Genomic DNA, 27,906 nt, shown 5'->3' on the forward strand with positions numbered 1-27,906 from the left:
TTATCAAACCAGACCATTATAACTGAGCAGCCCATTTCAATGTCAGATATGTTGTGCTGCTGAAATGTGTATTTCCTTGAACGTATCTTGAATTGAGGTGATGACAGTAGCCAATAATATTCATTGTTTTGTTAGTACTCCTGTCTCCTACGATTGTGTGGATGACAGTATGTCGGTAAGGTAGTAGTGCTTAATGGTACTAATCGGTGAATTTGGGGAAATTGTTTTTGGTAAAAGTTGTACACGCACACAGTTTGTTATGTAGCATAAAATGCCATTGCCAAAGCAGTGCCACTCCTTTCACTGATAATAAAAACAATACCATTTATGTGCCTTACCATTTGTAATCATTCCTACTCAGAGTAAGACCCACTGAAATCATTGTTGCATCCTCTGAGGCAAGTCAGGTTAGGAGTCTATCCTGATTGCATTTTAAAATTATTTCTAAGTATCACAGAAAAATTCTGCCACCCTTGCTCTCCAGTCCTCTTTACAATTTTATTGCTTGTGTCAAGACCAAATTAGGAACTATATTTTTGCAGGGGTGATTTAAAACAGGACCATCACTTGACATGTGGAGAGAGTTGCACATACAGTACGTTGTTTCAAAGATACGGTACATTCTGTGAAGGCCATTAGGCCTTAAATTGTTATAATGTTACAAATGTGTTTAGCAGTGGTTGCTAGGTGGCGGCTTCTAGCAGATAGGCTGATTTAAGATTCAGTAGGTGAGGCTTAGAACAAGGTAAACTGAAGTTGGATTGGCTGGAGGTTCCTGTCAGTTGGACAGTTAACTGTAAGGGGGAGACAGTTGTAGATCAACAGAGGGAGACAGGAGTTACTAGGCAATTGTGAAGCTTTAAGGCAGTGGTGGCCAAACTCGGCCCTCCGGCTGTTTTTGGACTACAACTCCCATCATCCCTAGCTAACAGGACCGGCGGCCAGGGATGATGGAAACTGTAGTCCCAAAACAGCTGGAGGGCCAAGTTTGGCCACCACTACTTTAAGGAATTGGTGACAGCAAAGTAATTCTGTAACCTAGAGAAGTACTGTCACAAATACATTAGGTGCCACATTGTTGGTTCTGGCAGAGTCCCTGCATACGGATGGAGACAACTGTCAGTGGTCTCTTCTTACCTATGGACCCAATCGTCCTCCAGGACCTTGGACAACCTAGTCAAATATGCCTTCCTGTAATTAGTTGCCTTTTATTTTGGGTTTTTCCAAGAGCTCTTGGAGAAACATAGACAGCATCTTAAAAAGCAGAGACATCACCTTGCCAACAAAGGTCCGTATAGTTCAAGCTATGGTTTTCCCAGTTGTGATGTATGGAAGTGAGAGCTGGACCATAAAGAAGGCTGATTGCCGAAGAATTGACGCTTTTGAATTATGGTGCTGGAGGAGACTCTTGAGAGTCCCATGGACTGCAAGAAGATCAAACCTATCCATTCTAAAGGAAATCAGCCCTGAGTGCTCACTGGAAGGACAAATCCTGAAGCTGAGGCTCCAATATTTTGGCCACCTCATGAGAAGAGAAAACTCCCTGGAAAAGACCCTGATGTTGGGAATGATTGAGGGCACAAGTAGAAGGGGACGACAGAGGACGAGATGGTTGGACAGTGTTCTCGAAGCTGCGAACATGAGTTTGACCAAGCTGCGGGAGGCAGTGGAAGACAGGAGTGCCTTGCATGCTCTGGTCCATGGGGTCACGAAGAGTCGGACACGACTAAATGACTAAACAACAACAACAAGCCCTCTTAGTTTAACCATAGAAAAATCATCTCTTAGAAAGTGCCTCTCCACATAAATTTCTGACTTATCCTGAAGAAAATAACAAACATGGCTCAAAGAAGGAATCTAGAGAAGCCAGCTCCTGAAAAAGAGCAGTGGAGAACAGCCTTCTGGAATGGTTCCAAGAAGCAGAAGACATTGAGGAAAATGTACACCCAGTTATAGGAAACACCTATCATACAATCTAAGTCTGAATCTGAAAGGACCTTTCCACAAAAAAACCTGGTTTGGTCATGAGTATCATATATCAAACATATAGATGGTGAGTTTTTGAGCCATGCCAATCTGGTCTGGGACCATAATAAATTTCATTCAGTCATGCCAATTTAGTTTCATGACACAGGGCTAAAGTCAAGTCACAGGTGCATGTTGCTTGCATTTGATATACCACTGGGTTCCAGGGGATCAATTAGGCAATCACAACTTGCTGCTTGCAGATGTGTAGAAATTCATGCTGGTTAACCCCACAGGGACTTTCCCTGGCTACCAAATTTCACATAGCTCCAGCTGAAGCAAACATCTTGGTAACAATGCAGTTGTATCTGTGTTGGCTGTATTCAGACCTTCAAATGAATAAATATGGGTTAGGATTCTTCATATGAATGCATGACCATCAGGGAGCCAGCTGTTGCAATTTTACTTTCTTCCCCACCATCACCTGAAAAGCTCTGTAATTTTTTTGTAATAGGTTATCAATCATCCCAACTACAGCTCTGTTGCTGGAACATGTCAAATGACAAGCAGTGCACAACCTTTGTTCATGTGTGTATATTTACATGCAGAAGCATTAGAGACTAGATATGCCTTCCTCCATCAAGGGATGCAAACTTAAAGAACAGCATCCCACCATAGCAGAATATTTTAAAGGCATTTTTAAACCTCAGAATAAGGACAGTGATTCACCATGGACAAGAAAATAGGGTTTGTCCTTGGTAAACAGGGACAGCTGGAGTGTATGCTGTTAGCAAGCAGCAAGAGTTTGTAATATACCCAATTAGGACTTGGTTCCTGCTGCGCCATCAAATCTAATTGGCATTCAGTTATGGTAGAAACCCCCAGAGAATCTGGACGCAAACCTGGATAGGCTGACTTAGAAGGGAAGGCTTGTCTTGTTTTCCCTTAAAAACAAAGCAAAACTCCCCTCTCCTTTGTCTCTTAGGGCTACTCTCATCGTCTGCTTCCTTCAATCAGTTTCAGCTGGTTAAGCAGTAAACAGCTTCTACCAGATATGAGCTTGCTCAGCTAGAAATGAGGACTCAATCGGATTATATGTAAGTTAGGCATGTGTGTACTTAGTTGATGAACTGGCTGGCAACCGCAGCCACTGTATCCCACAGAAAAATCCATCCCCAGAAATGCCACCTAAAGTGGCAACTGCTCTGTAACCATCGCATCATGATTGAGTGAGGCCATCAACATGATGGATACTGGTTGTCTTTTCTTTCCATTTCACTGCAGCTCTGTGCCTCAAAAGAAACTGTAAATTGAGGTGACTAGGGTGCTGGTGGTGTTCAGCTAAAGCCAAAACACAGTGACATACATGTCTCAGCCCTTCTAATAATGAACTCAGCTGCTTAGGCTTGTAGTCAAAGTGGGGCTGAAAAATAAGAAGTGGACATCCGCAGCCTTGGTGGGGGAACCCCAAGGTTTGCAGACACAGAAATAATATTTGGCAAACCCCTCCCCCCCAAACAGCCCAAGGAGGACTGAGTATGATCAGTGGCCACAGAATGTTGTGGTCATTTCAGACAACCTGTTTATTAGATTGAATGCTCAATTCACACAAAAATTGAGGGGAGAATAATAATTAATAATAATTTTATTATTTATACCCTGCCCATTTTGCTGGGTTTCCCTAGCCACTCTGTGTGGCTTACAGCATATCTAGAAACATAATAATAGGTTATACAATGCTAGCTATGTAGTGAGTATTCATTCTGATTCATTTACTGGGTGGTTAATACAAGATAATGTTAAGCAGTTATTGCCACACACTTTTCAGTGTATTTTTCTGTCACTTTGCATGCTTTTTTGGGGGGGGGGGATGGAGCAGGTTTGTTGAAAAAGGGCACCAAATCCACTTTAATTGGGAAATCTTAATTTGCTGGTATGCTTTTGAGTCTCCTGCAAAACAATCCAGAAGCACCCTGAGTGTCTGCTGTTGAGGTGGGGTGTGTGACCATAGCTGTCAACATTTCCCTTTTTTAAAGGGACATTCCCTTATTTTGAATAGGATTCCTCACAAGAAAAGGGAAAAGCTGACAGCTATGTGTGTGATGAATGGAAAACCAAGGGGAGGCGGAATGGAATGGAGTATCCTTTAAGGAGGCACATCTGGCTGGCTGGAACACAGAACACTCCTTGCGGTAATATTCCGATGCAGGTGCTATTTGTATGAATACATTAGAAATACCTTATAGTGTCAATTATATTCTTCAACCATTACATCATAGTTCATTTCTGGCCACTGTTGGGCACTGGATTTAGGTAAGCTTTTGAACCTGAGGCCATAAGCATAACATAATCTGGAGCAGGCTTCCTCAACCTCAGCCCTCCAGATGTTTTTGGCCTACAACTCCCATGATCCCTAGCTAGCAGGAACAGTGGTCAGGGATGATGGGAATTGTAATCTCAAAACATCTGGAGGGCCGAGGTTGAGGAAGCCTGATCTGGAGTGATGATGTCACCACTTTGTACTAACTTTTAATTGTCCTAAATGCCCGAAATCCAGCACTGCCAGCAGCCTCCAGCTGGTAGTATGGGTGCATACTAATAACATCATCAACATGTGCCAACCACAGGAGGGGCAGGAAAACATTCATGAATTTTTAGACATTAGGAAGAGGCAGTGTCCCCCTGCTTTGGTTCCACTGCAAGAAGGAATGGTGTGTCCACCACATTTGCAATGGTAGCGGTACAGCTAACACTGCGGCCTGCTATGAGTGGCACTTTCTGACATGAAAGTTGTCAAATGGTTGTTCTCGTGCTGCACACACTTTGTCACCCTTAAGTCCAGGTTATGTCGTTATGGCAACCACACAAAACACTTCCCTCCTCTGATGAGCAGGTGACAGCTGCTTAGCGAAGGCTGACAAGTAAAATAAGCTGCTGCCACCTCAGTGAAGCATAAGTTAAGAAGCAGTTAACAATAAGTAATTGAACTGCCTCAGCTAAGCCTCCCTAACTACCAAGAAGTATTCAATACAATACAATAGTATTCCATTTTCCAGGGAACAAATGGAAAATACCAAAAGATAGCTGAAATTCTCAGTTATTGTGTCTTTCAGATTAGTTGACATGATTAAGGGCTTTATTTGAGGCTAATGTGTGCTGAAAGTAGAGTTGAAAGCCTGTGTATCGCCTCTTTTTCTTCTTGAGTTAAGTAACTGAGCTAAGGCCCAACACTTCCACAAGCCAGTGCTTTTCAAACTTTTTACTTTCAGGAGATTTTCCTCATGCCCGTTTGCCAGCAGAATTTCTGCATTTCAGAAAAGATTCTGGATGAGATGTTCAAGACCTTTCCCAATCTGGTACCTTCATCCCTGACCATTGGCCATGCTACCTGGGGCTTATGAGAGTTGGAGTCCATTGCATCTGGAAGGGGGAGGGCAGGTCAGAGAAGATTGTTCTAGGAATATAAAAATGGTAATATATTTATTTTTAATTTAATTTTAGTTTCCCTTTCTCATTGCTCTCAGTGGTAACAGTTGCAACTTTTCTTAAGTTGGTTCTGTAATGCTTTCTCATCCTCCAGTGAGGACTGCTAGCTCTTTAGTGACTCCCACTCAGAGAAATGCCTGGCAGGCAGAAAAGTGATGCAGATAGCAGTCATCACAAAGTCACAATGGCCAGTTCCTCTCCTGCAGGCAGGTGACATCAGCTCAATGTCACAATGACCAGTCTCTCTCTCACTGTCTCAAGCAGGCAACAGCATTTGGGCACCTCTCACACCAAGGCAAGCAGGAACCCATGGGCACAGCCTTTATTTCTCTTCATTGTGGTGGATAGCAGCTATATGTGGGCACAGTGGCCACCAGGATCGCTCTTATTCAATAAGAGAAGCAGCAGGCATGGGGAGCTGGCAGGTAGGCATCCGAGGTTATTATTCCATGACTTCTACATAAAGGATATACCCCAGAGTGGCTTGGCACAACAACTTAAAGATTGGTACAGGTGATAGGGGTGAGTGGATGAATGTTGGCAGCAACCCAGATACAATAGCAAGACAACCTGCAGAGTCAGAGCTTGGCATAGTATGATAGAGATGATGGTGGCCAGAAGAATAGCAGGCCCTGGCCTGAAACCCATATATGATGGAAGAGCTCAAATTTTCAGCGTGTGCCCAACAGTGGGAAAATTGGAAGGAGGCAGACAACAGTGCACATGGAAGCAGGTGCAGCCAACAGTAGCAAACAGAGGAAGACATTGTCTGACACATCTGATACTGCAGGACTTCAGCTTTTAGCATGTGTCTCAGGGCGCAAATAGCAGGTGGAGGAGAATGGTAGCTGCTAGGCACAGATGCAACAGAATATGAGATGGGGAGAAATGAGAGAGAACACTGGCAGAGAAGAGACGGTATGGAGCAGAAATGCCAATGATTATCCTAAACCTGGCAGTGTGCTGCTGACATCAAATCACAGGGCAGCTCAGGGAACCCCAGCAATATCTAGTTGGCCTTCAGGAACACTAGTTGCTCCCACCCACCCATCCACCATCTATGAATGGTGCAAGCTCATAGGTTTTTTAATTATACATGCTTTCGAAACCTACATTAGAAGAGTCCAGTGATAAATTTGAATATAGTACACTTTATGTTAGTGCCTTAATGCAAAAGAACCAAAGGGGATTGTGTGGACAAACAGATTGAAAAGAAAAAGCTTATATTAATAACATTGTCATTAAATATTACTGTGTTGAGCATAGTCTGCCCAATTTCAGGGGCACTAAGGCTTGGGCTCAGGGACGTGGGTGGCGCTGTGGGTTAAACCACAGAGCCTAGGGCCTACCGATCAGAAGGTCAGCGGTTCGAATCCCTGTGAAGGGGTGAGTTCCTGTTGCTTGGTCCCTACTCCTGCCAACCTAGCAGTTCGAAAGCACGTCAAAGTGCAAGTAGATAAATAGGTACTGCTCTAATGGGAAGGTAAACGGCATTTCCGTGCTGTGCTCTGGTTTGCCAGAAGCAGCTTAGTCATGCTGGCCACATGACCTGGAAGCTATATGCCGGCTCCCTCGGCCAATAAAGCGAGATGAGCGCCGCAACCCCAGAGTCGGTCACGACTGGATCTAATGGTCAGGGGTCCCTTTACCTTTACCTTAAGGCTTGGGTTCAACCAGCATAAAACATATTTCAATTATACTTAACTATCTTCAGCCAAAGCTTGAAGAACTCCATCTAGACTTTTGAAAATCTGTTCTTCACCTTCAGAGTCCCCTCCATCAAATCTGAGATGCTGCAGGTGTAGATTCAGGGACTCTGTTCAGAAGGTAAAAATAAATGATGATTGTTTGTTTATGATGTCATGCATATATTAAAGAAGCATGGGAGGTTACTGTGTGTAGGTTTTTTTTTAGGGGAGGGGTGTCATTTAAAGACCAATCACAAATTTTACTCATATGTTTGCTCTGCTTCCCAGAAACATCTGCATCACCATAAAGAAAATAATGTAAAGATGTATGGAATATATGAATATATACACACATGTTGAGCATTTTTTTTAAAAAAAGTCTAAATTTTCTGCTAAACTAAATCCAGATTCTCTGCAAATGATAACTTTATACAAATATAGCAAACATGCATAATTTTTGCTCCTTCTGTGATCCAAGCCTGGTTCAGACACCATTTCTTCTTTATGAAAATACAAGACAACCATCCTCTTGATTCAAATGTAGTTTTACAAATAGCAAGAACCTTGGGTTAATCATTCAGTTTATACACCGTTTACTTAAGAAAAAATTTCCAGGTGTTGTTATTTCCCTAGTGATTGGTTCAGTGGAATAACACCATATGCACAGTGACTTTCGAAGTCCTTGAAAGACGTTGGCCAGATGTAAGATCATCTTGCTTTGATTTAAAACCAAGATACAGGAGAGAAAAGAATAATCGTTGGTGGGAAGGCTGATTGATGAAGGATATCTCCAAATGTAAAGATTTTAAACTTTTCTCCCTCAGAGCTCACATTTATGAGTAGGAAATTTGAAGTAGGATTTCCAATAATAAAATAGGAAACTATTTGTCTCCTACATGAGATGTAGGGCTTATTCTTTCATTTCAAGCCAATGCTATATAGATGCATCTTCAAAACATTGTTAAGAATCCTATATTTAGCAGGATGCTCAAGTTAAGAATACCCTCATTTGCTGAGCATCCATGGGTTAACTTCAAACAATATATGCTTCTTGTTTACATATATCAGAGTTCTCAACTTGAAGGTCCAATACATGTGTTGAGTGCTTTCAGATGCTATAGAGGGGAGGCTACCCAGTCAGATGGGCAGAGGTACAAAAAATAAAATTATTATTATTCAGGCACCACATTGAAACTATCCTTATGAAAAAGAATCAGTGTGTGCCTGGCTGAAGAGAAGGGCATCATGTATAATGCAAAAGTAATGCTTTCAGACTAGCACAGGTGGGTTTTGGTCCAGTACGTATCCACTTGGAGGCAAGAGAGAGGGTAAAGAGGATGACCATTAACCCAAAATGAGGATTAAGAGAAGCGCTGGGGCAAGCGTTGGAGCCGAGGAATGCCTTTCAATAGTCAGGTCTTCAGAGCAATGCAAACCAAATAGCTCATGAGAGACAACTGGAATGTGGATTCTCCTAGGATGATCACACTGCAGACCCTCCTTTAAAACTATGACTGAACAGGGAGAATATAATGAGAAGATGTCGCCTATGGGACTTTGAAGTAGTTTGCAGTACTGTGAAAGCGGAAGGCTGTAGATAGGCAGACAGAGGAATAAGGGGAAAAAGACTCTCATATCTGGTATAATGAGGCTAAAAATATATTTCTATAGCAATAATGACTTTGCAGTGACCCTTGTGAAAGGGAATCCCGTTTAAGCAGTTCTTACAAATACAGTATCATTAAGCAGTGCAAGGCCAGCTTCATGTGAAAATTGCATCCTTTTCAACTCTTTCAGATCTTTCTTAACAGGAATCAATAGCTATTCAGAGGTAGCTATTATTAGCGCATCTGTGGAGTTTATTTTATTACTGCTCATTGATAGTTAAGGCCTGGATCTTCACAACAACCATATGAGGTACTCTAAGCTGGGAAATAGTGCAGCCAATGAAATTCATGACTGTCTGAGGATTTGAAGCCTGCAATGTCAGATTTAGGTTCAGCCCTCAAACCACTGCACCATATTGGCTCTCTGCATCTCCACTACATGCCTTACTGATCTGTCATTCAGCAGTATAGCATCACACTTCTCATCTGATAGAAGAGGATGAAGCATTTTGGAATGTGCAAAAATAGTAGCTTGAAAATAGCACAAAGTAGGACATCAGCTTGGAGATTCTTCAGAAAAAAGCCTTGTGAAGTATTGAGCTCAATCCTTCACAGGGTATTTTAAGTCAAGGTTAGGTAACCTTCCTCACCCCCAAGGACCACATCTACTCCTGGCCACCAACCCCAAACATATTCCTCTTACATACTTACCCAGCATATTGAAATCTCCTACACACTTGCAACAAATGTAACTGAGGTTGGCAACCAAGGCTGGGGTTCAGTGTCCAGGGGATATTCCTTCATCACAGGGGCCTAGATGACCCTCAGGGTGGCTTCCAACTCTACAATTCTGTTTCTTTTTACCATAACTGACTTACAAAGCAGAGGGAAACTTGTAATTACTGGAAACGAATGTTTTCACATATCTTTTTCAGCGGCACAGTTGGATTTTGAAATAAGGAGCCAATTTTAAGACTTGGCGATGGAGAGAATTCTGTTATGTAAATGAAACAGTGCTGAAGACAGAACAAAAAATAAAGTTACTTTCCATGCCAAAGCAATGAGTATTGGGGCAAGTTCTCTCTTTCTCTGTTTTGCATCTAGTGTTCTAGAGTTGCCTTTCGTTAGGTTTCCAAGTCTGGAATACTGTGATCATCTGTATTTACATATCTTGCAACAGATCAGTCAAGCTTTTTCATTGTGATTGTTGATGTGACCCTCCTCCAAATGGATATAAAAGGCTGTAGCTCAGTAGCAAAAGGTTCCATATTTGATTCCTGGCATCTCCAGGCAGACATAAGAGAAACCCACTGTCTGAAATCCTGGAGACCTGTTGCCAGTGTAGCCAACATGGTGCTTGACTCCAATTCCCATTAGCCACAGCCAGCATGGTCAAAGGTGAAGGATGATGGAATTTGTAGTCCAACAACATCTGGGAGACATCATGTTTGCTACTCATGGTATAGACAATAACTGAGCTAGACGAACCAATAGTTTGGCTTTGTATAAGACAGCTTCCTATGTTTAATTTCCCCAACATACTGCATGTAACATCTAGGTTGCTTGCCTTCTATAAATAGCACAATCTATTACATTTGCCGGACTTGCAGGCAATTTTCTGTAAAATGCAATGGGTTTTACCAGGCATTCTGCTTTTTGAAGGTGACAGTTTCTCAGAGATAAGTACAGGTGCACGCTTTAATCAGTAGATTAATCGGCTACAGCTTTAATTGATTCATTGGTGGGGCTGAAAGTTAAGGACATACGTGCTTGAAACTATTTTGGTTCCACTGTGCTACTATAGATAGAAATGAACAAGAAAATGTTACAGATTGCGTTTCCTCCCAGCAGTTTTTGTTGAAAGGTATCTTGCATTTTGTTCAATTTCTCAAAAAGAAAACTGCAAAGCAGATCCAGTAAAAGCTAACTTTTAAAAGTTAAAGCAATTAAAAGATGGATGATTAATCACCTAGTAACAATTTACTATGTGGCAGTCCTTGCATATAATAGGAGGATATGTATAAGAAATGGCTCTCTTCAAAATACATGCACACACTTAACAATCATTTGTTGCAGTTCCTACATTATATCTATATATGTCACCCATATATGAAATACGAATTTGCTTTCTCAATTTAGCATGAGTTTTACTTACCCATGGATGCTGCAGTTTTCCAGACTGGAGATAATAAAGAGCACACGGTCTGTGAAGCTCTCCCTTTAACAGCTACCAAGCTGTGAGCAAGGAGAATATTTTATAACTCTCCAGCAGACATGCAGTCCACAGCTTCCCTCTTCGCTCACCCTTCCCTCTCCCTTATGACCCTGTACTTCAAATGCTTCTAATACGTCTTAATTACTTAATCTCCAGCACTGCCTGTTTCCTCTTTAGATGTCACTAAGAGAAAGGGAAACATCGTAGTAATTATCATACAAAAAGCCACAATGTGTGGCTTCATGGCAATTTTGATTACGTTTTGTCAAATTCTCATCTCTGAGATTGTCAAGGTTTTCTAGGCATCTAAGAGTGTCGCTACAGATTCAATTCTGTGTGGCTCAAGTTTGGCTCAGAATCACCTTGGCTTCAACTTAATACATGGCTTAGCACAGGGGAGCCATTTGGAGTGGAGCAGCCTGAGTCGAGTTTGGCCATTAAAAACATCACACTGCTGTGTGTCCTTCAGAATTGTTCTCTAGCATTTGATATGTCAGGTAGGAATCTACATCAGCTGAACTCAGTCATGAAAAAATGATTGCATAAGGGAATGATGTAACTGTTGAATTCAGTAAACCTCCTTCATTGCAAAATACTGGGATAGGTACAGCCAGTGCTTTTTTTCTGGGGGTACGCAGGGGTACACATACCCCTAAACATGTTGTGAATCTAACGGGAGAAGAAACTAAAATTTTAAAAATTTTAAGTTTCTTCTCTAGCACAGTGAATCGTTAGTTCTGTTGAATAGCACAATAAATTGTCAGTTCCGTTGCCACTCCAATGGCGACCTTGCTTCCTGTCATGGTGTTTTCTGAGTCTCAGACAGAAGTGAGCGTTTAATGTATGAAGTAGGAGTTGGAATTATAAAATGGTTGAACTATAAAATGGTGATTTTCTTGAGTCAAAATCATTTTTTTAAAGAAAAAAGCACTGGGTACAAGTCAGTGGGAATGGAAAATTCAAGCCCCTTACAGACTTTTGACACCCAGTAATGATTACCATTTATGATGATTGGCCTGGTTTGTTTGTGTCCATGAATGAAAGGTGGCCAGAGTCTTGAGCTGAGGACTTTAGCAGTGAGTTTGGCCATTTTGCCCCTTGTGCTACTGTGATGGCTTGCAGGTGAACTACTGACTCAAAGCTCTACCATTTGGCAGCAGGGCGCTGCAGATAGCCAGAAGGTGGTACTGCTACCACCAGTACAACACAATTCAGATGAAACAAGGAAACAGAAGGATCCCATATGATCTTAAAAGCTGCTGGTTCTGACTGGGCTGTTCAGTCAGACTGAGCAGCCCATCACTGAGGTGCTGTCCACCTGCTGATTGAAGAACTAATTTCCAGGCCACTACTCACTACAATAATAATAATAATAATAATAATAATAATAATAATAATAATAATTTATTATTTGTACCCCGCCCATCTGGCTGGGTTTCCCCAGCCACTCTGGGCGGCTTCCAACAAAGATGAAAGATACGCTAAAATGTCACATATTAAAAACTTCCCTGAACAGGGCTGCCTTCAGATGTCTTCTGAATGTCAGGTAGATGTTTATCGCTTTGACATCTGATGGGAGAGCGTTCCACAGGGTGGGCGCCACTACCGAGAAGGCCCTCTGCCTGGTTCCCTGTAACTTGACCTCTCGCAGTGAGGGAACCGCCAGAAGGCCCTCGGAGCTGGACCTCAATGTCCGGGCAGAATGATGGGGGAGGAGACGCTCCTTCAGATATACTGGACCGAGGCCGTTTAGGGCTTTAAAGGTCAGCACCAACACTATGTTACTCAAATAATGTTTTTCAGACAGTGTTGGAGACATGGTTTATCATTATGGGGGAGATGGCCTCTCTGGCCATGCTGAAGCAGTTTAACTCTATGCTAAAGGTGATCTGCTTGATCATCTATTCTGAAGACAATCCCAAGGGACATTTTTGGCATCTCCAGATTAGAAAAAGGAGTGGGCAGCTGGAGGTGGGAGATCTCTCTCTGCTTGAAAGCCTTGGGTGCTGCTGTCAGAAGACAATAGTAGGTTACTTGGACAAATAATCTGACCTGGTATAATGTGACTTACTGTTTATTAGGGCTGTCCACCAGATTTGGCTAAATCCCAAATGGAATCAGGCTGATTTGGGCCAAATTGGGCCCTGCCCAGATCAGATGGGAGCTGCTGCAAAGAACTAGAGAGGAAACTGGATTGTCCTAAATCGATTTGTAGGTAATTGTACTGATCTGTATCTCAAAACAGAAAGCCGGACAGACAAGTCTTCAAACTCTTGAAATTATTAATTACAACACCATATAAAGAAAACAGGAGGGGTGATTGCTTGAAAAAATAATTTCAAAAAGGTGGCTAATGTAAAAACCCCATGGAGCTGCGCATTCTTCTGAGTGGTGCCTTTACATCCATCTAAGGTCCTGCACTAATGACATCAATAACCAAATGTCTATCTAATGTAGTATTTTGTTTCCAATAGATGCCAGCCTGATGATTCTTGGAAAGCTAATCATAATGACATGAAACTACCATGATTACTAGCTCTTGAAAAAAATAATCTACATGTTAGTTTGCTGATTTCTCTGCCCTTCAAAACTTTGCCCAGATCAAAATAATCCATCACTATGCCTTGCCCTAGAAAAACCTTCCCAAATGAAAGCACTTCTAGGCACAATAAAGTGTAAACACCAACAGGCATAATAAAACTATACGATCAGTTTATAAGATTATAAGAAAACAATATAAAGAAGTCTAAGTACTCATAAACAAGTTATAGTTGTATAAGTTACTAAGTACTCATAAAACAAGTAATAGTTGGTGTTAAGAGGCACACCACTTACATATGAGGGGGGGACGCAATATAACAGTCCCTTGACTATGGTGAATTGACAACACAGAGGACTGGCTTAGGTACAAAGCAATCTGTATAAACAGAACAATTTGCTCTTTGCAAAAGACTGCAGAAGCAACAGAATGAAATACAGAGTTTATGAGTAAAGACAGAGTAAAGTGCATTCGATAAACTCATCTTCCGTACCATACATCATTGGACAAGTGTTGTGAATACCAATGGGAAACTCAAGATGCTTTGCGAAGCCGTGGTAGGCAAACAATCTCCATAAAAATATTACACACTGTCAAAAATCAGTTGTGAAGATCATTGCCACAGCTGCTCAGAGACTAGCAGCCCTCCTATGAGGGCTGGTTTATACATGCAGGTACTGAGCAATGACTGTGGCATCAGATGATGAGCCACATGAGCAAGCGGTTCACTTCTGGTAGAAATTTTATATGGACTCATATCACATCAAATGCAATGCATTTTAGGAGGTGTGTGTCCATACCTTCATATGACAGTCCTATTAATGTCTTGCTCATATCTAAGTTGAGGAGGGGGGCTGCATTCTTCACCCCATCCCCAAGCCTTTTCCTTTCACTAGCGGCATGTTGAGCTTTCTTCTCACACAACTATTTGCTACATGTGTTACTGAAAGGAAAAGATGTCACATCAGGTGTGGGGCTAAAACCGAATCCCCATTCCTCACGGTACACACTTGCACTTTGCGTGGACAGGCGGAGTCCCCCAAACCCCATGTGGAATAACGACTCAAGACAACGTGCTATGGGATTAAAACTGGCCACAACTTTATTATGTTTCAGATGTGGGGAGACCTTGGCTCAGGCATTGGGTGTTTATCCCTCCCAGTTCTCCGCCGGGGATCTGGGGAACATCAGGGTTATCCAGTGTGTGTGTGGGATGGGCTGGCTCTGGAGAACATATGTTCAAGCAGAGAGCCTGCCCCTGTTATGCCGCCATCGCAGGGGAGAGCAATGACAACCTCTAGGCGTACGGCCAGAGCCTCCCCTCAAACAACCCCATTAACAGGGAATCCTGGTATCACCACCACAAAGAGGAGGGGGCGTGGGTCACTGCTGCACACCCTCCCCCCATTTAGGGAAGATAGACTAAAGGATTCCACCCAAGGCCTGATACCACCAAAGTTGTGATGTTTTGCTATGGGAAAGGCAAAGCTGCCAATGCAGGAGATTTCCTTTCCGACCCTTCAACAGTGACCATGACGTAGCCCGCGTACCTGTGGAGAAGAGGTTAACCTGCAAAAGAAGACTTACCTGAGGGAGGGCAGGGTGGGAGAAGCTCTGGAGCCAACTGACGATTCCCAGGTAAGATCCTCCCCCTATTGTGTGGGCAGGTAGTCCCTCCCCCGACCTGGCCTGATCACCTTGGCAACACCTCCCTAGACGGGATTGGGCAACTGGCTGAGGTAGGCGGAGATCTCCAGGTATCCTACCTGGGGAAGGCAAAGCCAAGCCTTTGCTAATGGTGCTGGGGGCTTCGTGCGACCCCGCAATGGGCGCCCACCATTTAATGTGGGGAGTGGTCATTATGGCATAACAGCACCACAACACCATGTTCTGGGTCATGTTGCAAAATGGTGCCCAATCTTATTTCTTAGAGCTGTGGTGCATAGGACTGCACTATGTCCTGCCGACCTACCCCAAGTTTGACAGAAAATTGTTATCCAGAAAAATGGAAAGGGACATACTGTCATCTTGGAAGGAAACTAGGGAAGGGAAAATGAGACAGGGAGATGTCACCATTAACGGCTTGGACAACCAGCTTTTCCCCAATGACTTCTGGGCTAGTTCACACTTGCACTTTCACCACATGGTGGCAGTAACATGCTGCAAATCACCTGTATCAATAGGTCTTCACAGATAAAGCATCCCATGTAGACCTTTCATACCATCTCACGCCACCTCCAACATGTGGTTTTTTGTGTGAGAAACAATTCATTGTTGTTGTTGTTTAGATTTTTAAAGGGAAAGGGGTCACTGCTTCTTTATCTCAGTATGCTTTGACAAAGCTTGAGATCTTTTCCTTTCTGAATCTTTAGATGATGCTTGTATCATCCCCTTTACCTATACCCAGCCTGAGGAAGAGTTCTGTGAAACTCAAAAACTAGCTCAAAAGAAGAACTTTTAGATAGTTCTTCTTAATGTATTGTGGGGGGGGGGGTAAGGGTGCTTGGATCCCCCCCCCAATGGACCAGCACTTCTGCCTGTACTTTTGTTTTTGCACATGCATCTTCCATACCTTCTGCTGCTATTCATGAAGGTTAGAAAAATCAAGTCATCTCTTGTCCTGAACCCCTGGCCTACTTGGCAGCAAGTCAGTATGCCAAGTCCCCAGTCCACATCTCCAAAGTCCAACCCATAGCACAGTCCCACAGAGATCCTGGTGCAGCCAAACTGAGGTCCATCAACATGGGTAGCTGTGCAGACACAACATCTCAGCTCTGCTTCCCCTTTATACTTTGCATGCTGATTGCAGCATCTGGGCTCGATGAGGCATATGATCCTCACCTGTTCCAAGCCTACTCCGGCAGAGAAATCACACACTTCCTCCCAGAGCTAGTGAGCTGGCTGTGGGGCCTTGCCTGCCTCAGAGTTCTGGAGCATCCTGCCTGCTGTTCCCTATGCCTCGGAGCCCACTGTGTTCATGGGTCCTGCTGCTCTGGTTCCCTATCCCCTCATGATCCTCCATCACCCTGTGAGTACTTCTGACACCAACCTCTCCTTCCCCATCCAGTCCTGGCTACACCCCTTGTCAGTACGCCTTTCAACCGATGTCAGCGACTGGGCTCAATAACTGGTACTGCCCTGACTGGGCTAGGCAACTCGAGCACTTTCAGAGACCTTCCAATCCTGGAAAGCAGGTCCCAGTGCACTGAACTCACAACTGTGCATTGTGAGCACCAGACTCAGCAGAGTATAAACAATGCGGAAGCTACCTGTGAAGCATAACTTCTTTTATTTCTAATAGCTACTACAAACTAAACGAACTACTGGCTTGCATGAGTGTTACATCTCCCACTCAGCCATCTAGTCACTACATAGATAAGACTCTCTCCACGCACAGAGTCAGGCAGTCAGTCAGGAGCGGAAGAAGAGAAGAGCAGTTTTCGCCCCCTCCTTTCTCAAAACATCAGATGAGGAGACTCTCGCAATGGGAGGGGGTGAAAATATCAACACCCCTCGCCTGGATCCTCTTCCTCCTCTCTGTTGTCCTGCCAGTTCACGACATCCATATGCATGTGTGAACCAGGCCTTTGACTTGACCAAGTTGCTCCCACACTGCTTTGCCAATGTTTGAATGAATCAAGTCATGTAGGTCAGCTTTCACCCATCTGGCATCATCCAGATGTTTTGGACTACAACTCCCATCTGCCCTGGTAGCACGGCTGGATGGCAGCTGTGGTCTAAAACTGCACAGGATGGTGAAGGCTGAGGTAGGTAGTGCATTCCCTATTACTGTTCATTTGTTTTCCCTGTCTTTCTTTATTTGAAAGGATGAATTAGCAAGAAGTTATTAAAGATCTAAAATGCTCGCCTAGTTATAAGGCTTCCAATATAAGCCAAGCGACAATGATTAAGTTCTTACTGTTTTGTTTTGCTTTTTACAGAGAGGGATGTAATGTAATTATATGTTGCTATGAAAACTAAATTTAGGAGCAGAAAAATAGACACTGTTGCATAATCACTCCTTTGAATGCTGCCTGATTTTACTCACTCTCCTCAATTACTTATGCAAAAAGGTGTTTTGACTGGGTCTCTTTGCTCAAAAGAAAGAGGGATAGAAAACAGATCAGGGCTGAACTAGAAGTTTCACAGCAGACCGAAATCTGGGACTGTAAACATCTAAATGGTGGTGTGGTGGAACTTGGCTCATGAGAAGTGGCAAGTAGCATTTCAGTCTCCTTCACCCACTGCTTTCCTCCCTGGACACTCTCCCCCCGGCTCTCTACCCTGCAGTGTGGCTAATGGATCCGGATGGGAATATCAGACAAAACTGGGTCAGGCTCAATACATTTTGCTGCCTGAGGGGAAGCCAAAAAAGGCTCCCTGCCCTCCCACCGCGTCAAGTTGCATAACCCCGAGCAAAGTTATTTCAGTACCTGAGGGAAAAAAGAAAATCCCACAAACACTTCTCCTGGCTGTAAAAATACAATTATAACAGATTAAATAACTAACCATTTGCATTTCTCTCGTGACACCCCAAATCTGCTGCCTGAGGCATCTGTCTCATGCTGTCCAGTGGTGAGTTTAGCCCTGGAGGTGGGTGGGAGGTGGCAGGAGATGGTTAAAAAGCCCCCTCACTTTTTCTCCTCTGCAGATCATGTCCTCTCCTAATAGGTTTTGCAGCAGTTCAGTGACTGGGGTTCATAGACCTGTACCTGCTGTTGTATCTGCTAGTTCAACCCTTAGGCAACATGACACACACACAAATACAGCTTGAGCACTTGCTCAGGGCGCTGTGGAAAATCACATGTCCTCAAAATGCCCAGGGCTACCATTAATAGTTTTACAATACTTGTTGAGATCTGCCACTGCGTTTGTTTCCATATTTTGGGTGCTATATTTCTATGTCTATGCTCTGAGAGTACATCTACACTCCAAGTGTATATTCATTTTATACCAGTTCAGCTGTCATGGCTTTCCCCTAGGAATCCTAGAAATTGTAATTTGGTGATGGAATAGAAACTATTATATTCCAACCCTCTCATATAAAACTGTTTCCCCCATTGTTCCCCGAAGGGGCGGAATGACTGTTTTAAACCCTCTTATCTCTAGTGGCACGTCCCCTCCCTAAGCATATTATTTCACTAGGTGCAAGAGGCAAGTACACCTTTGAAAAACAGGAAACCTGAGCTGAAATGCATAGACATGGCTGTTTGAAAGTCACTGAAATTTCCAAATTCACAACTCAGATTTTTCAACATAAAGTTTCAGATGAGAATTTGTCTTGTGAATGTGAAGCTGAATACAAAGTTTTATCTCAGAAGCTAAAGGGCACATACATCAAACTTGTTGGCACCTCTTGAAGAAGAGGTAGACTCTGCCAGTAGGCAAAGTGAGGCAGCTGCCTCAGGTGATGGAGGTTGAGAGACAGAAGTGTTGAAGGACCAAAGGTGTATGCTTAATGACCTGCCCTGCACTTCTTAAGCTTGCTGCCCTTGGACATAGTGAATAAATCTGTCCCGTCACCAATGTTGAAGAAAGATACAATTGCTGTTCATGTTGGCTTCTGTGCAGAGTGTGTGTGATTTTTTCCTTTCATCCCAAGGAGCAAAATGTCTTGAGTCAAACCTGGCTTGATTGTTTGGTAAGCATCTCATTATGAGGTCACCAGTCAAATACTATATGCTGTGACACTACAGCAATTGTCACCATATTGTCAAATATTGGAAGCATCAACTATAGGATAAAGGTAAAGGGACCCCTTACAGTTAGGTCCAGTCGCAGATGACTCTGGGGTTGCAGCGTTCATCTTGCTTTATTGGCCAAGGGAGTCAGCATACAGCTTCCGGGTCATGTGGCCAGCATGACTAAGCCACTTCTGGTGAACCAGAGCAGTGCACGGAAACACCGTTTACCTTCCCGCCGGAGTGGTACCTATTTATCTACTTGCACTGGCGTGCTTTCGAACTGCTAGGTGGGCAGGAGCTGGGACCAAGCAATGGGAGCTCACCCTGTCGCAGGAATTCGAACTGCTGACCTTCTTATCAGCAAGTCCTAGGCTCTGTGGTTTAACCCACAGCGCCACCCGTGTCCCTTAACTATAGGATACCAGTTACCAAATAGTCAGAAAATACCTGGGCATTCAGAAAATCAGGCTTTAAAAAGTCAAATTATGGAGGGTAGGTGAACCAATGACTAATAGCCTTCATAGCTAAATGAAACTTCCAGCTTCAAAAGCAGATACCTCTGTTTACCATTACTGGGGAGTAAAAAACAGAACAGGGTGCCTTTATTTCCTGTTCATGGGCTTTGTGGCACATCTGACTGATGATTCTTGGAAACAGGATGATGGGGTAGTTGGACCTTTTGTCAGATCCCGTTTTTTATGAAGAACATTCAGCATCTAAATTCACCAAACGAAGCTTTGAGAAGATAGTTTGGGGAGCAATTGCATTTCAGCTCTAAAGAAAATGGAGGGTTCTGTGTAAGCCCATTTGCTGAGCACGATGTTTCTGCAGCACAATAGCAAACAGGAGGCAAAGTGTAGGAGTGGGAGCAAAGGGTAACTATTATAGAGGATGAAACCAGAGCTCATGATTACACTTCCAACACATGCATTAAGCACTAAGAATGATTATTTCGTGAGACCTCTTTCTTCTTTTTCTTTGGCTGTCATATCGCAGGGGAGGACAAGCAGGCAGAATGCACAACTATTACCATATAAGCAGCTGAAAGTCACCGAGAATAGCACCTTGAACAGGTTTGCTGCCTAGAAATTGTGTGCCTTGAGGCTGAGGATTCTTCAGTAGCTGAGACCATCTTCTCTAATTAAACAGGGTGAAACAATTCTTCTGGAATACCAGCAGTAAAAAAAGCAGAATATCTGCTTATGTGTATGTGGTCTCAAGTCTCCCTGCATTTTGAACAACCCTAAGTGTGATGGCATAGTTATTTTATAGAATGTAATTTAAGCTTATTGCTGTCCCATCTCAAAAAGAGGCATAACTGAGAAAGATGCAGAAAGGGCTCACTATCATCTAGGAGTTTTAAGCACCTTTCCCAAGGAAAAGCTAGAGATCAAAGATTTTTAGTGTAGAGTGGGGAAAGTAAAAGGGACATTATAGATACTGATTTAGGCTGGGCTTTATTATTGCATTTTTATTATAGTGTACATTGGTACACTATACCAATGTGTGTACACTACATTGGCACATCAGTGCATTGGTAGCCCTTTCAGACCAAAAAAAATAATCAAACAACTTACAAAATTATAATGTGCAGAGAATTAATAAAAAGAGATTTTTCTCTTCATCTCAGGATCATAGGACCTTATCACTTTTCCCATTTGGGGTAAGGAAGGACAGGCTGGCTCCCTTGGCCTGAAAGTGAGATGAGCACTGCAACCCCATAGACACCTTTGAATGGACTTAACCATCTAGGGGTCCTTTCCCTTTTCCTTTTTAGCTTGGTCCCTGTTTTTGGGGTTGTGCTTGTGGAATGGGGAAGTTGAATCCAGCCCATTAAAATGAATGGACATAATAATATTGGGTTCATTAACTTCAATGGGTCTATTCAGGGTCTACTCACCATGAGCAGGGCTAATGGTGGATACAGCACAGAGTTTTAAAGCATATATCTTATTGTCCTTTGCCTTCTTTTTACACTGATTTTATGAGCAGCCTTGGAATACTTACAAGTGGTTATCTAGAGGCATGGCAACACGGCAGTTGGGAAGCTAAAGAGAGCCAATGCTTGTTGATTGCTGGGACGAACAACAATTTCAGCTGGAGAGGTGAGAATCATTCCTGTTGCAGGGGAATTGTAATTTCCGATGATGAAGATGACAAGTGCTTCAAGAGCAAAGAAGTGACTAAGAGGAATCTGTGCAGGGAGCAGTTTTGATCTGACTTGAATTTTGCTCTTGTCGGGAGGGGTGTACACGATGGTTCAAGGTGCTGGAAGCTGTGAAATGCTCAGCCTGTGCTGATTTCCCCCTCTAAGTGGTGAATCATTCCTTTACAAGGCCCTCATGTTGCCTTTTTCTCAGACTTGTCACAACATTATTCTTAGCCTGACTTGTTGATGTGTTGAGAATGTTACTGAAGCAGCTCAGAGCATCTTTATCAAAGGCGTAAGCATCCTTTGCAACAGCATGTTGGCCAAACTCCCATTCTGAAGACATTTTCCCTACTGCATTACATTTGCAGGCCTCTCTTCCCCTCTTTAAAGCTCATCGGAGCAGGCTTTTCTGGGGCAGCCTAGCAGCTGCGATGTCTTCTTGCATCTGGCTGTATTTTTTTGTTCCCCAGAACTACTCATGGCCATACTAATAGGAACCTTGCAATATTCTCAAATGACTTGGTTGTGTGAAATTGTCATTGTTGTGATGTCCTGAGATGCATCCCCTAAGGGTCAGAGTTGACATTGCAAGAACATTCGCTTCCACTTGTTGCAGTCTTGAGTTCAATGAATTTTGTTCTGTTTGGTATCGCATCTCACCTGTAACCTCCCAGTGATGTTATACAAGGAATGTATCCTGTTCCTGTGCTCTGTCTTTTGGGAAGTCTAGCCATGGTCTTTCAGCTCTATGCCATTCCTATATTATTCATCACTTGGTGGTGGTAAATTTACCTGCTCCTGTACTCTGTTCCTCAGATTTGTAGGGATGAGTTTATGCAATTGTGTATAGCATGACTGGTGAGGAAGAAGAAATCCAAACATAAAAGGGGCACAACCCTGCAGAAGTTAGTCATCATAACCAAGGCTCAGTCCACATGAAGCCATGTGGTAAAACCATTTGCATGTTCAGACCCAGAAACCTCCCCCCTAAATAAATTCACACTTGACTCAAATTTTTGGTTTGGTTTTTGGCAGAATTTAGGCCACAACTTTATTGATTACAGCATGTGAGTGGTTGCATAGGCTCTGGTTCAACTAGCTCCCTGCCATGCAGGTAGCGCTGATCCAGGGCACCAGCATAGGTCAGCAAAGGGTGAACACCTGGATAAGCGGAAAGCCAGGAACGGGCTAACTCTGCCACCTAAATGTCCCCCTGGACTTAGGCATGGGCACAACCCCCTCTCAGGGGTTGATCAAACCATCGAGTCCCTGGTTTCCTTTAATGGAATACCCTTCACATAGCGATGGCAAGAGCATTCTCCCATTCCTATTACCTGAATCAGAGCTTATAATATATAACCAGAGCTTACAAGTTGTGACGATTTGCTACGTGGCAGGCGAAACCCAAATGGCAATAGCCAATCAGCCAAGTGGGGAAAACTCCTGCCGTGCCCCTGTCCCAAGACAGACAACACACGACAGCATAGCAAGGTCAAGCGCAACAAACCCTAAAAGTAGGGAGAGGTGGGCGAGTGTTCCGAATGCACAAGCCGAAAGAGGAAGCTCTGGGTCACGTGCATGGGCATAAATAGGCCCCTCGAACCATTTGGACTGCGTCCCATTGGCCAGATTGTACCCAGCTTCGAGGGACCTACCAATCAGGTGTTGTGGCTTACCAGTTGTACCCACCCACAATACATGGGGTCGGTTGTCCAGGTCTCATCACAATACGTGCCCTTTTTAGGGGGGGACCCGATTTCTGAATCATTGCCTGCAAGTCTCAATGACTATCTGTTCCCCCTAGGACCAGAGATGGCATGCTTCTGAATATCACTTGCTGGGGAAGAACCATGGGAGAGGGTTATTTTGTTCTGCTATTGTCAGCTTGTGGAGCTCCCAGGGACATCTGGGCAGAGGCATAGCATGGGTCGGGCTTTGAGGGTGATTGCCCTGAGTGCATTTTTTGGGGAGATGCGCGCTGCTCAAGCTGCCCTCCCCGAGCCAGCCCTGCGCCGCTTTGCGAGGCTGGGATCAGCCTTGCAAAGTGGCTCAGGGCTGGCGTTGCTCTGGTGGCATCAGCAGCAAGCGCTGGGCTGGTGTGTCGGGGGCCCTGTTCACTCTCTGCACCCTGCTTCCCTGGTGTGAGTGCCCTGGGCACCATGAAAACATGCTGCACCCAGGAGTCCAGTAGGAGAAACAGGATGCTGTTCTAACAGGGCTTTGGGACTGATGCAGCAAGCATACTTTTCTAATGTTGATTGTGCCCCTTCAGACAACAAACTCTTCAGGTTTTTATGTGTCTGTGTGGAATATTTGAATTTTCCTCCTTGGAAAAAAGAGCATGATGATGAATCCGCTCTGGCGTATTGTATATTTTTATGTAGAGCAGCCTTCCCCAGTCTAGTGCTCCCTAGATGGTTTGGACAACATCTCCCACCATCCCCAGCATGTGGAGGGTGTGTGCATGTGCAGTGTGATGCAGTGGTTAGAGGAGATCAGAGGAGATCTGGGTTCTAATCGCCACTCAGCCATGAAGCTCACAGGGTTGTTGTGGGGATTAAATGAAGGTGGTGAAAACCAGGTACACCATCTTGAGCTCCTTAATGGAAAGGTGGGATTAAATAAATAAACAGAGGAATTCAATGGAATATCCTTCACCTGAAAGGAAAACTTGCCAGGGGCAACTTTTACCGCATGATCTGTGGTGTATATAGACCAGCCTTACCTTTATAGCACTTAAATTCATTGTTGCTGAATCGTCTTCCATTCCTATCAGTGTAGCACATTCAGTGCCAGATTGTGGTTCATATATTTTGGGGAGTGAGCAAGAATTGATTGTCCAAGTGGTAGCTGAAGCCTTGGATTTGGAAAATTTCCCTTGACATGCATTCTAGCAATGCTGCAATTTGCAGAATGTAAAGTTGACAGTTCCCAGGGCAGTGGAGCTGTGCTATACCAGGCCGACACCAATTCCCATATCTTGTCATTGCAACTTGTTATAGGTCAGATCCCCAGTGGTATTTGGGTGAAGCATGACAAATTAAATGGATGTTAACAGATGTCTTGCAGATTGCCTGCTAGTGTACATTTGTCTAAGGAAACCACTGGACAGTGGATGAGTAATCTATGGTCTCAGGGCACAGCCACCTGGTTGAACCTAAACAGACCTGAGTTGGGTGAGTTAGCAGACCACAGGAAGGTCCATGTATGATGCCTTAAATTCTGTGATGGAAGAAAGACAGGATGTAACTATTAATAATCACATTATAATAGCCTAGCTTGGATCCATGTTCTGTGTGGAGAATACAGTGGTACCTTGGTTCCCAAATGCTGAACCAGAACAGTACGTGTTCTGGTTTTTGAACATTTTTTGGAAGCTGAATGTCCAATGCAGCTGTCAGCTATTGTTTCCAGGGCACCTGCACTAATCAGAAGCTGCACCTTGGTTTTTGAGCATTTTGGAAGTCAAACGAACTTCCGGAATGGATTAAGTTTGGTGCTTTTGCTATTTATTTTGCATTTTTATTGTTGAGGCTTTTTTGGTTAATTTGTTTTTTTTAAAGTGTGCAACCCAGTTCAGCTTCTGATTGATTGATTATGTGACTGCAGAAATGGATAAAAGCCCCCCATCCAAACAATAACTATCATCAGTGCAGGCAATAATTTTTTTAATTTTTTTTATCATCTACAATACTGTCTTGTTTATTTTATAGTATGGTACATTGATTATTGCTTTCATTTTATGGATCGATGGTCCCATTAGATAGCAAAATTCATGTTAAATTGCTGTTTTAAGGGTTGTTTTTAGAGGTCTGAAACGGATTAATCTGTTTTGCATTACTTTCTAGGGGAAAGTGTGTCTTGGTTTTGGAACACTTTGGTTTTGGAACGGACTTCCAGAACAGGTTAAGTTTGAGAACAAAGCTACCACTGCAAAGGGAAGAATTATTATATCACATTTTACATTATTTACACATAATCCCAATAATATTTATTATTACACTGTAAGGTAGGCTTGTGTTAGATCTCATGTTATAGATGGTGTTGTTGCCAAGAAGCTGACCTTGCTGTTGTTTTAGTCATTTCTTTAGCACCTTGACTCTGAAATCTGGAGTTTGCTGGGAAAGTATGCAAAGTAAGAACTTTATGTATATGAGGCAAGAAAGTTGCTGTGCATGCTGGCTGACCTCTAACTTTGTAAATCAATAGGAAGACCTCACACTGACTATGCATTAGTGCTTAAGTTCCCTTGAAAATGCAAATGTCTTCCTGCCTGCCTGAACTGTAAGCTAATCAAACTATCCAAGACACATCAGAGTAATAAGGAACTGCCCTACTGGTAGTCACAGAACCACTCATTAGCATCACTTAAGGATTAGAACCCTCCACTGTGCAGGATGGAATTTAGTAGGTAGGAGAGGATATATTAATTGCACTTTATCCCTCCACGTACCCATGTGTGTGGGTTGAACTGAGTTTAAAAATCCCACCCAGCAATATTTAAAAGCATAGGAATTAGGCTGAAGAACTTATTTTGAGCAAGTCCAGCTACAAAGTAAGCTGGCTTCCCTTTCTTACCCTGCTTAACAAAGTATCAGGCACCAACTTGTAAAGTAAGTTTTAAAATATGATTTACAGTCATACCTTGGGTTACAGACACTTCAGGTTGTGTTTTTTCAGGTTATGGACCCGTTGAAACCTGGAAGTACTGGAACAGGTTACCAGTACTTCCGGGTTTTGGGAGTCTCACATGCACAGAAGCACTAAATTGCGCTTTGCGCATGCGCAGAAGCACAGAATTGCAACCCATGCGTGCGCAGATGCTCTGCTGTGGGTTGCGAACGTGCATCCCGCACGGATCACGTTTGCAACCCAAGCGTCAATTGTACTTACTCTTGCCTTGGCTCACAGCAGTGACAGCAGTAAAAACTTACCGTATTTTTCGCTCTATAACACGCACCCGACCATAACACGCACGTAGTTTTTAGAGGAGGAAAACAAGAAAAAAAATATTCTAAACGAAACAGTGGATGTATGATTTTTGTGGTTCATGCTGTGGCCACAGACATGTGATCTGACAGTGAGTTTGGAGTAGCCCAATGCAAAAATCCTGAGGATCCATGTGGATCCATGCTTTGTAACCACGTTTTAAGTGGGGAGGGAAGGAAAAGCACTCAAGGGACAAGGAGCACGCGTGGGGTGTGTGGAGAAGGATGCTGCTAATAATGCAGAAGAGGGGTTTAAGGGGAGAAGGAGCACACATGGGGTGGGTGGAGAAGGATGCTGCTAATAATGAAGAAGAGGGGGAGAAGGCTCCTCTCCTCTCCCACTTTGCTCCTTTAAAGAAGCAGGCTCTCTGTCCCTCTCTCCTCCCCACTCAGTGGCTCTTCTCCCGCTTTGCTGTTTCAAAGTGAGCCACGGAGGAGGGAAGCAAGGGGAACCATGGATCCTCTGCTCACGACTGCAGCAGATCCCCCCCGCCACCCGTAGGCATTCCCTCCATAACACGCACAGACATTTCCCCTTACTTTCTAGGAGGAAAAAAGTGAGTGTTATGGTGCAAAAAATACAGTATACTTACAGTATAACCAGCTTCAGGCATGCACCTGGAGCTGGAGGAAACAGAGGCATGTCTGCATCCATTGCTGCCCCAAGAAAGAGATAGAGGAGAGAGGAACAGAAAATACTATATGCTCCTTCTTCTCCAGCGGTCATCACAGTGATAGTTCCAGAAAGTGCAAGCCCACAAAGGAAGCCTCTGGAGGTTGGACCTGCACTCGCTGTCCCATTGTTAGCTTCCCTCTGGTTGTTTGTTGGCAAGGAGTCAAGGCATTTGACCTCTAAGGCCTGGTCAGGTACTGCCTAAGTCAGTGACGGCTAAACTTGGCCCTCCAACTGTTTTGGGACTACAATTCCCATCACCCCGACCACTGGTCCTGTTAGCTAGGGATGATGGGAGTTGTAGTCCCAAAACAGCTGGAGGGCCAACTTTTGCCATCACTGGCCTAAGTAATCCCTAGTGGCCTGGTGCCTAGGACAAACTCATTTACTGCTACTCCCTGGAGAAGAATTGCTCTCCGTTCCTCCCACCTTGGGATATCCATGCTTATATTTCTCTCTCCACCTTCCTTTCCCAGCTTTTACACAGGCAGCTATGATGCACTGGAGCAACATTCATTTCTATTTAACTCTACTCTGTGTGTGCATTCCTCTATGGTGTCTGTAAATACACTGCCTGCATAAACAACCTTCTATCTGCGTATTAATCTCTATCTTTTGTAATAAACTGTACACTTTCCAATTCTGAGCTTTGTTTGCCATCTCATTGCTGAGGCCCCCTGAATATGTCATTTACTTCTGGTATACTGTGACTCTTGAGTTAAAGACCCCCAAACACTTGTTTATCCTGTGTACTTGAAAAGCATAATACACATGGATGAGGACTGGTGGCAACAGTGGAGCTGGCTGAAGGTTGATAGGGAAACAAGGAACATACATGAGTAAATACAGTCAAATGTATTTAGGCTTTGTTTTGGTTGGGGACGAGGACTGAAAGGGTTAAGATAAAAG

The 27,906-nt window shown here is 43.6% G+C and overlaps 1 protein-coding gene and 1 long non-coding RNA gene across 7 annotated transcripts in view; one reads left to right on the top strand and one right to left on the bottom strand.

Annotated features, from left to right (window-relative positions):
- The window catches only part of LOC310845364 (rap1 GTPase-GDP dissociation stimulator 1-like), a 38,303-nt gene extending 27,273 nt beyond the window's left edge, over positions 1 to 11,030 (bottom strand). The window contains exons 1-2 of one of the 3 annotated variants that reach the window (XM_083740444.1): positions 10,902 to 11,030; positions 7,157 to 7,267 (exon numbers count right to left, since the gene is read on the bottom strand). In XM_083740444.1, coding sequence (XP_083596570.1) covers positions 7,157 to 7,267; positions 10,902 to 10,905 — 115 coding nt within the window. In that variant the 5' untranslated portion in view covers positions 10,906 to 11,030. Of the gene's footprint in view, positions 1 to 333; positions 744 to 7,156; positions 7,268 to 10,901 lie in introns of those variants that run through there. The other 2 variants (XM_083740445.1, XM_083740446.1) reach the window with 2 other exon arrangements.
- On the top strand, positions 1,615 to 9,803 carry LOC310845432. 4 transcript variants are annotated; one of them, XR_014564716.1, is made up of 5 exons: positions 1,615 to 2,053; positions 2,951 to 3,062; positions 5,713 to 5,876; positions 7,166 to 7,278; positions 9,682 to 9,803. It is a non-coding gene; the product is annotated as an uncharacterized lncRNA (long non-coding RNA). The 4 variants fall into 4 exon arrangements; XR_014564717.1 differs by having other exon boundaries at positions 5,716 to 5,876; XR_014564718.1 differs by lacking the exons at positions 1,615 to 2,053; positions 2,951 to 3,062 and adding an exon at positions 5,342 to 5,436.
- Positions 11,031 to 27,906: the final 16,876 nt, after the last annotated feature.

Source organism: Podarcis gaigeae, assembly GCF_964106915.1.
Source record: "Podarcis gaigeae genome assembly, chromosome: 5".
Classification (NCBI taxonomy): domain Eukaryota; kingdom Metazoa; phylum Chordata; class Lepidosauria; order Squamata; family Lacertidae; genus Podarcis; species Podarcis gaigeae.